We start from the raw sequence: 9896 nt of genomic DNA, 5'->3' as shown, positions 1-9896 counted from the left end.
CACCATCATTGCTTTCCACTGCCAACACTGTGCTTCTGTGAGTAAGTAATCACATTAACATCATAACAGATTCAAAAAGGAGAAAACAACCTCTGGGAATTCAGTACAATTCTGGGTTCTGAATAATCATGAACCGTACTGAGCGCACAGCTGACAGGGACAGGAGGCAGTGAACATTTCCACCAGCCACTATCCAGCAGTGAATGCACGATGAGAGGGGTACTGTCTGAGTTCCCATATTGGCTATCCTGTGACTGATTTATCTTGTTGCTTGTTATCTGTCATTTGCCACTCTGCAATGATTAACTGACTCGTCCCAGGCGGCAGGTTGATATCTGATATCAATCCTCGGGTTTCCATCACACTATTTAGAAAAAAAAGATGAGATAGTAGGGATTTTATTGCATGTCAGATGGTAGAAAAGGTCATTTATGTTTGCCTTTGCCAGTGTCATACGATGAAAACATCAGTGTACTGTAATAAATAATGCAAACAAACCTAATATTGCATTAAAACAGAACAGCCAAGTGTAGAGGCCAAACATACAGCGGCTACATGTTCTTCAATGACCTAGAACAGTGGTTCCCAAACCTTTCGCAGCCATGAACCCCTTCAGACCCGATTTTGACCGAAGAAGACCCGAGGCAGTAAACAGCTGGTCCGGTGAATAGGTTTTGCGGCGGTATTCGTTTGTGCACGGTGTATTCTTGCAAGATGACTGACGAAGTGAAGTGAGCACTGAGCACTGAGCATCCTCTGTGTCGTCCAACTCTGCACACACACCTCTCACAAGTATTAGCCACTAGTTAACCACACTTTTTTTTTGTTTGTTTCTGTATGTTTCTCTTGTCATGGGCAAAGTGCATTAGAGAGATATCATGTGTTATTTTACTAAGTTGTTTTTTCCTTCGTTTCTAGAGGCAATGAGGCATAGACTGTTATTTTACTAAAACTATGCAATATGTGTATTCACATAATTTTGGACTATTACAGTATAAATACAACAATAATAGAAGAATTTGAATTTGGATTTTCTGTTTATAACATTTACACACAAATTAAATATAATATGCATACAAATTATATAACTTTTAGAACTTTGCTGTCTTGTGCAAAGTCGATAGTCAAACGGAATAAAAGCGCAAAAATATTTAAATACATGATTTCTGTATCATTTAATTATTATTTTACTTTTTTTTTAGCACTAGGAATAATAAAGGGTAGATTATGAATGGATTAAATTCGTGGCTATACAGTACAATTTTTGAAAAGGTATGAAATGTCAGGCTGCACGGTGGAGCAGCAGGTAGTGTGTGTGCCTCACAGTAAGAAGGTTGCCGGTTCGATTCCCGGGTCGGGCCTTTCTGTGTGAAGTTTGCATGTTCTTCCCGTGCATGCGTGGGTTCTCTCCGGGCACTCCGGCTTCCTCCCACAGACCAAAAACATGCTCATTAGGTTAATTGATGACTCTAAATTGCCCCGGTCCGGGGTGTACCCCGCCTCCCGCCCGTTGACAGCCGAGATAGGCTCCGGCCCCCCCGCGACCCCGAAAGGGATAAGCAGCATAGAAAATGGATGGATAGATGAAATGTCATATCAGCAGCAGCCTCCTCACCAATCCCCTCAACAGAAGCTGTTCAGTGTACCCCATCAGGTAAAACAGAGACTAATTTCACTTTGCACTGGCCTCTAACAAATATATGAGGTGTGGACAATCATATGGTATGTTGTGATTCCATGTTACATTCTTTATGAATATGGGTTGCTACCATTCAACCGGTTATATTGCAAGGTGTGTTTCTGTATGGTGTTTCAAATTCGTGCTCCATGTGCCCCCTTTTAACTTTGAGCACCTGCCCCTCCAAAGGTCTCTGCACGGCCCTGCTTCAGACATTTGACCTCCAGCCATGGACTCCCTACCCACTCACACACAAAAAACTGTCTGTAAGCCCCCCACCGCGCCCACACACACACACACACACACACACACACACACACACACACACACACACACACACACACACACACACACACACACATCAAATAAAATCTCTTACTCACTCCTTCTCTTCACTCTTTCTCTTACGCACTTAAATGATTTCTTTTTATTTCTCACCACATTTTACCAGCATTTTCAGTGAGCACCACCAGTTCGTTTTTATTGTGGAACAAAACAAACAAACAAAAAAAAAACACCACGTGCAGCTTTAATGAGGATGGTGTGCTGTAGAGGACGTACATAACTCTGCAATGTTTGGCTGAATTTGAGAAAGTCTCCACACAAAGTCTCGCTCTGTATTTTGTTTTCATACTTGTCAGAGCTGAGAATCCACTCTCACACAAGTACGTGGTGGCAAAGGGCATCAAAGTCTTAACAGCGCGTTTGGCCAGCGCAGGCTGCTCTGTAAAAACAAAGGCTTCTGATTAAATTCAATTTTCAGGGATCCATCGGTTGTGATTTCAATGAGGCTCTCCTGTTCGGATGTTGATAAAGAAGCAGGCACAGCTGTAAATGGATGACGTATCCAACCGTCTGACGTGTCAGTTCTGTGGAAATACCTGCGCATCTGTGCAGCCAGCTCACCGAGGTGCGCGGTTTACGTCACGTTTCACACTGTCAGTCAAACAGAGTTCATTTGCGCACAGAAAGTCACGCAACGACGGAAAGACCTCTGTTTTGTTGCTGTCCATGCAGTTTAATCAGAGGTTCAACTTCTTTATCATGGCCTCAATGCAATGCAAAGTAGCACGTGAATGAATTACCGTATTAAGTAACCACGTGCGCACTTGTGTGTGTGGAGGAGATGCGAACCCCTGACTGAAACGGAAGGAAGGGGAGGAAAAAGCGGGTAGAATTTGAGAGAGTTTTCGCCTTCTTTTTTTCAGTTGATGTACTTAAGAAAAAATAAAACAATAATCCCGGTTCCGCAGCCCATGAATTCACCTACTTTTTTTTTTTTTTTTTTTTTTCGCGTACCCCCTACATCACTTCCTGTACCACTGAAGGTACGTACCCCACTTTGGGAACCACTGACCTAGAATGTATGAAAGGGGTCAAAGACAAGAAGATTAAAAACTTTACCCTTCTGCTTAATTTTCTATGTCTGAGTCTTTTTACTGTAACTTGTATCTAAAAATAAAGGTGACTGTTTTGTTTGTGTGGCTGATGTCAATATGATCATAAGGAAAAACTCTGTTTACAGTATAAACAGTCAGCCCCTCATTCGACTTTATGGCACTGATAGCCTAGATTAGGAAATCCCTTATACCTTTTTATAGCTTTTACCATGTGATGATAATCAAGTACACGTTATTTTTATGGACAGTTGGTCATGAGACTGTTAACAGGTTCCTCTCACAGACACAGACAAGTTATTCTGCATTTACAGCACTGGCTCCAGATGTCTCATGTAGTGATTAGTGGTCACAGAGACCTGCTAAATGTTTCCACCCCATGTGTAAGGGTCACTCCAGTCTTTCTTCCTTGTAGCACACACAGTAAAAGTGGATCAGCTTCACTAATAGCAAGCTGGATCTCGGCTCTAAGGACCTTTTATTGCAGCCATCTAAAGGGGACTGCTTTTTTTATGAGGTCAACATAACAGAAAGTACCGGCTGTATCTGGGCCATCTTTTTAATCATTAAGAGGTGAATAATTTGTGATAACTTTATTACGCACAATTTTATTTAGTAAAAGAACGATATATACTGACACAATAAGGCCTTTAAAAGTACATTTTAACTCATATATATACATTATATCTATAAAATGGAGGTTAAACTTTGGGGAATAATTCAGATGTTGCCTTCAGGTCCCATTTCAATAAATATTGTGATTTAGTGGCCCATACAGAATTAATATACAAAATTGCAATTACTTAATTGTTCAGGTATGATAAGTAAATAAATACAAAGGTGACTTCAGCAGTAACTCTCTTTGCATAGCTACTTGCTGTGCTCATGAGGTGCACTTTGCGGTATCTTCACAGTGCATTGAATGTCTCACCCTAATGACAGATCTTTACATTGTAGTTTTGGTGGTGTCAGTTTTCAGAAAATGTTTGGATTAATCACGCCCAGGCCAGTGAATGTGTACATTTTGAAATTTGTATTATCTTGTGATTAGTAACACGCAACCGTATCCTCAGGCACAGGATTAGGAAGTTTGCTGGTTTGAGCAATTTAAAACTAGCTAGGTAGCCAGCTGGTAGCTAGCTAACGTTACCAGGAAGTTACCGGATGTAAGCAACTGCTCTTTTATCATGAATACAGGACGAGAAGGTAAAATTTACGTTTTAGTTTAATCTTATTTCAAGTACTTGCACGTCATAGCAATTTGATAAGTAAAAATCTTTCGGCTAATGTTCGTAAATATGATATTATTCTTTGTCATTATGAATTATTTTGAAAGTGTAACAGGAAATGGTAGTAGTAGTGTTCCTGCTGGACGTTTCGACGTTGTCTACGTTTTTACGTCAACGTAACGGATCTATGACAGAAGCCAGCCCTGAGGTAGTGGTCCCGAAACATGTCGCTTATGCTCTGGTTTGACATGCTGAATATGACCGGGGATGGGAATCTCCCTGCCGCCTAAATCAGCGATTTCCTCCATTGCCGCGAGCCAACTGGAGTTCTAAAAGAAACAGAGACAATCGGGCTCTTTATTTATTCGAGAGAAGATGGCGGAGTTTTCGCCCGTCTTGCCGATGCGGGATGGAGGAGGACGATTTGGCCAACCCATCTTCCCTCGGTCCAGGTCCGGTTCCGAGTCAGAGAGCGAACTGTCCCAGAGCCTGGCCCGAACTAAGATCCGCTCGTACGGAAGCACAGCTAGCGTGACGGCCTCTCTGGGGGAGAAATTCATAGAGCATCGGGTTACAGACAGTGACACCCTGCAAGGGATTGCTCTCAAATACGGAGTTACGGTAAGGTTTCCACACACCCGCTGCGATGCTTTGTGATCTGATGTTCACCTTGAAGAGAACAACATTGAAATCAGTGTCAATGCATTTGATTACTCCTCACTGACAGATAAGAGGAGCAAGCCGCAACATCACGCCTATTCCCTCTATAATGTTGACACCACGTTTACTTTTAATTCATTCATCTTTAGGGATCTTTAAAGTCAGTTCATGGAGCAAAATAAACTTGAATCCAGAAATATCACTTAAAGAGCCTTTGAGCACGCAGTGTTTGCATCAACCAGAGGTCTTCAGAAATGTTGCTGAAGCGTCTTACAGGCATACTGAAGGGGGATTTGATCCAACACATTAAGACTACTTCTGTATTTCACTTCATCTCGTTAGAACAGGGGCCTTCTTCATAATTCAACTTTCATTTTTAGTGCCAGTGAAGTGAAAGTTGTTGACAGTTCTCGGAGCCCCCAGTACACGCAATAGGATACGTTATAAGGAAGTGGAGAATGGAGGCAGACAGCATTCAGAAGTCCCAGGTGTGCTCCTGCACACAGTATTCAAAGTCAAAGCAAAGTGATTGAAAGTGAAAGTTTGCACGTGTACTATTAAGATTACCAACCTGGCAAAGTGGCAACTGCCCAGGGGCCTCAGTTCCTATTGGCCCTAAAAGCCCAACGTTCACTCTGTGTTAATTGGTTGTCTGAAATTTGGTGAAATGCACATTTATTTGCATCCATATGTACTAAAACAGGTTGTGCATTATTTAATAGGGGTCCATCAACAAAGATCTCTCCCCTTCGACCCCAAGCAGGTTAATCCAGCCGGTCCACCAGATACTTTCCAGAGTTTCTACTTTTTAAATAGATATTGCTTACTGGCCTGCCGTGAGTCATTCACTGCTGATTCACTGGAGATTCCACCCTGAACACGGCCACTAAATGCACACTTGAGATGAGAAGCTAAATCTCCAACGGTAATAATAAACTTGATTTGTAGAGCACCGCTCAAAGTACTTCACAACAAGGAAGACACATGCACCAAGCAGTTCATATAAAAGGATGGAAGGACAAAACAGATAGAAAATGGAAACGGAAAATGAGACTCACTGTAGATCCAGTGAGTTTCAGTGGAGAGGTTTTATCCCAAGATGCTGTCAAGACTGTTTGGCTATAGCTAAGAACGCATGTGTGATGTAAAAACCTGGTGCATTTGATTCACTTGCAAAAAATCAAAAAGGATTGAAGTCTGGCCCTCATGTCTGTGTATTTATAGGAGTGGACGTGGAAGGTGGGAGGTTAGTCATTGAGACGGTACGGTTTTAACCCTGTGGTGTTCTCTGTCACCCTGATATGCCAGATGGAGCAAATCAAGAGAGCCAACAAGCTGTTCAGCAATGACTGCATTTTCCTGAGGAACAGCCTCAACATCCCCGTGGTGTCTGAGAAGCGCTCCATATTTAATGGACTGTCTCTGGAGTCCCCTGATGGGGACGGTGAAGCGGCATGCCAGGAGGCGGACACGCCTTGCGTGGTGACGCAGGATATCGAGGGACCCTCGCCTCCCCCTTCCCCGCCCCCTGCGGACTCCAAACCCCCCCAGCCAGAGGAGCTGTCAGCCAAAGACTTCTTACACAGACTGGACTTGCAAATTAAACAGTCAAAGCAGGCGGCACGCAGGCTGAAAGAAGAGGAAGTAAGGTGAGGTGAACTTCCCCCCTCAGCCAAACTGCTGCTTCTAGCCTGCGTGTGCACGCTCTTTCAGACCAGGCTGTGAACACTCAGTAATTATCTTTTCGGCATCCAGTCAGATGGTGTTTATTCTGGGTGCGATTGCTGACTGGTGCCTCATTAAACTGATGGGTACCTGTCAGCAGCAAATGCTGATCCTGATTCTTGGTTTTGCCACTGGGGGATCATAAATGCTGGTCATTTTTTTCTGCCTGCCAAACTGTGGCATGCACAGTGTCGATAGCAACCTTACAGGAGTTAGTAGATATACTTGTATGTTTGCTTTGATAATGTCCAGCATCTGTAGGTGTGCCGCGTCACTGTGTCGTCACCGTTCACACAGCCTCATTTGATCTTAGCCTTGTCAGAAGCCCCAATCAGCAGAAACAAGGAAGTGAAAGGGTTTTTAAGGGGTTGGGTGGAAGACAGGAATCAGGGTCATGCCTATCCGCTGTACTAGTCAGCAGTCAGGTATTTAAGGAGGAGGTTTGGCTCGCTGAATCAGGCATGTCTTCCTGACACTGCATGTTGAGACAGAGAAGGCTGTCACGTCTGCTCGGTAGTGAGGTAGTAATGGACGCCTGGCATGCACCCATTCATAGAGAAACAGGCTTTGTTGGCACTATCAGGTTAGTCGGGATTGAGTCACGCTGCAGCAGTTTCTTCTTCAGATGCAGATTACGAGACAGTTATCTTCATTAACAGCATGTGATAAACCTTCATTTACTGGCTCATGTTTGAAATGCTGCTATAAATACACAGTGGCTACTATCTGTCAGTGTATGGAGACATATTATAAGAAGCATTCCACTGTTGCGTCACCACTGACTGCACAACATCCACTATTAGTTTTGTCACCCCCTGCCAGTAAAGACCCATGCTTTGTTTTACGAAGGTGTGAGGCTTGAGCACATGAGCGAGACAGAGTTTTAGATGTCTCTTTAAATGTTTGTCTTGCAGCTGAGGCAAAGCCCAGCTTCTGTCTGTGACTCCAGCCACATCAGAGGCTGGCCTGTGGAGCCGCAGTGTGTTTAGACAAACAGAAGCTTTCCACACGGCCCCAGAGCAAACACTTTGACATGAGACAAACCACAAACCCTCTTAAGATAAACTGGACTGAAGACTTGACTGATAGATATGTCTTCTTTAGGAGACCCTACATCTTCTTATGCGTTTCATCTGGTCGCCTGTCAGTGGTGTCATATCGCTTCACTCCCTCTAGTTGCTATGACTTCAGTGACAGTGGCTCCGGCCTCCGCCAAACTCCTGGCTAATCCAAAAATGGGCAAAGAGGTGGAGCATAGGTGGAGCGGAGGCAGCTGAATGAAGCCTGTTTGCTGAAACTTAAAGGCTAGCTGTCAGTTAAAGCTGCCATGCTCATAATTATACATAACTTTAAGCCTTAATATAATTTAAATGAGTGATATATAAACTGTACAGTTGTCGCTTCAGACACCGAAACCATTTTTTCTACCAGGCTGTAAAGTTGGGCGTATATGGGGGTCTGTGGGGACTGACTCACTTTTGGATCCAGCCTCATGTGGCCAGGAAGTTGCTCCATCTCTGTTTCGTAATGTCAGAATTCACAGATCCAAATGCAGCTGGTTGTTCTTCAGACCAAAGCTTCGTAAATCCGGATACAAGGTTTAAAGCATCATTTGCTTCAAACCGATTGCAAACAGCAGAATAATGCGGGAGCGGACAAGTTTACCTTCTGCTCGACCCCTGCAAGAAATCAGTGGGTGTGGAGTCTATTGGAACGATTCCCCGTGTCCATGAAAGGCCTCTTGAAGACGCTGAGCAGTCATTAGCGAGTTCTCCATAGTTTGAAGGATTGATCCTGTCCTGCCTCAGGATGTTCTCTAGTCCAGAAGTGCACAGAAGAAAATCAATAGCAACATTCTTTTAGCGTCCTAACTTTACTGTTTTCTCTCCTCTCCTCATTTTTTCCAGCTAAGTCATGGTGTAAAACCTCCCTTCCCATCCCTTATTGATTCTGATCCTTCTATATTTCTTCCCCTCATGAATTGTAACCCCTGGCTGGACTGTTCTCACCTCCTCGTGGATAGTTTGGACATGAACAGCAGCTCTAAAGAAAATGTTCTTTCTTCTAAATGTCGGAATCGGCGCACTTCTGAAGTAACTTTTCCGAAGAGAGCGGCCAATTAACGGCCGAAGTTGAACGTTGAGATTAAGCTGAGGCCGCTCTGTGGCCAGGTGAGCCTTCAGCTGTGACAGGGAACAATACGCCGCACGGTGAGCCTCATCCATTATTCACACACCTGGACGCCGCTCAGCAGATGGAGAAAGGGAGGGAAGGAGTTAAAGAGTGCTCGTGTGTGTGTGTGCAGTCATATTAAAATGTGTGTCCACTGTGGATTTCCCCCATAATTAAAGGTGTTCTTTTTCTTACTCGCAGGAGCAACGAGGAGGACTACACGCCCCCCACGGCGTCATATCAGGAGATATAAAGGACCAGTCTGTTTACCTGAAGCCCACAGACGCACGCACACACACACGCACACACAAACACAACCTCATGGCTTTTGTCCCTCGTTACCTTTTTGCTTTTACCAAACCGCGTTGAGCAAGTGTCATGTTTGCCTTTTATTTATTGATATGCAATTCTGATGATGTATATGATTGTTACCGTTTTGTACAGTTTTACAGGGAGACTTAACAGCCCAGGGGAGCGTCCGATATAAACGGCATCGCACCGTGCACTCATCGTACGCTTCTGACGCTGCTGTATAGATCCCACCTGCTGCATATGTCCACATGCACTCATACACACAGCGCTAAGCAATTCCAGACGGATTAGCTCGTTGGACTTGCTAACCGCTTCTGATGTTCTAAATCCCCTCCTAGAATAGTATCATTGGAAAGCATATTCAGGCCTTCCTCATCAGTGTTTACCCCGTACGAGCACACCACGAACAGAAGCAGTGGTTGGACTCAAGCCTTTGAACACATTCGATTTGCCTCATAGAAGCTTTTTTTCTTTCGGGACAGAAGGGACTGCTCTGTTTTTGAGGCGTGAATGCATTATTTATGTGTGTGGAGAACTGTCTTATTACAGCTGTTTTATTGTGATTTAAAATTCTCTTTCTTTCTTTTTTTTTTTTTGTCGCTGCGGGATGTGAGAATAAATATGTATTTAAACCAAACACAAAGGTCTCTAAGGGCTTTCGTGACGATGCAGTGTCTTGCGAGCGTGTGGTTGCCGGCCTCAGTGCTGCTTCATTGGCACAGT

At 43.9% G+C, this 9896-nt stretch overlaps 1 protein-coding gene across 1 annotated transcript; it reads left to right on the top strand.

Moving 5' to 3' along the window:
- Positions 1-4488: 4488 nt before the first annotated feature.
- Positions 4489-9807, top strand: lysmd2 (LysM, putative peptidoglycan-binding, domain containing 2). The gene is made up of 3 exons (XM_070983524.1): positions 4489-4925; positions 6273-6613; positions 9063-9807. Exons 1-3 carry the CDS (start codon positions 4680-4682, stop codon positions 9112-9114), a joined length of 639 nt encoding a protein of 212 aa, XP_070839625.1. The 5' UTR covers positions 4489-4679; the 3' UTR covers positions 9115-9807.
- The last annotated feature ends 89 nt before the right edge of the window (positions 9808-9896 follow it).

This window comes from Chaetodon trifascialis, chromosome 1, assembly GCF_039877785.1.
Source record: "Chaetodon trifascialis isolate fChaTrf1 chromosome 1, fChaTrf1.hap1, whole genome shotgun sequence".
In the NCBI taxonomy this organism is placed as follows: Eukaryota; Metazoa; Chordata; class Actinopteri; order Chaetodontiformes; family Chaetodontidae; genus Chaetodon; species Chaetodon trifascialis.
This window is presented reverse-complemented; position numbering and strand designations above follow the sequence as displayed.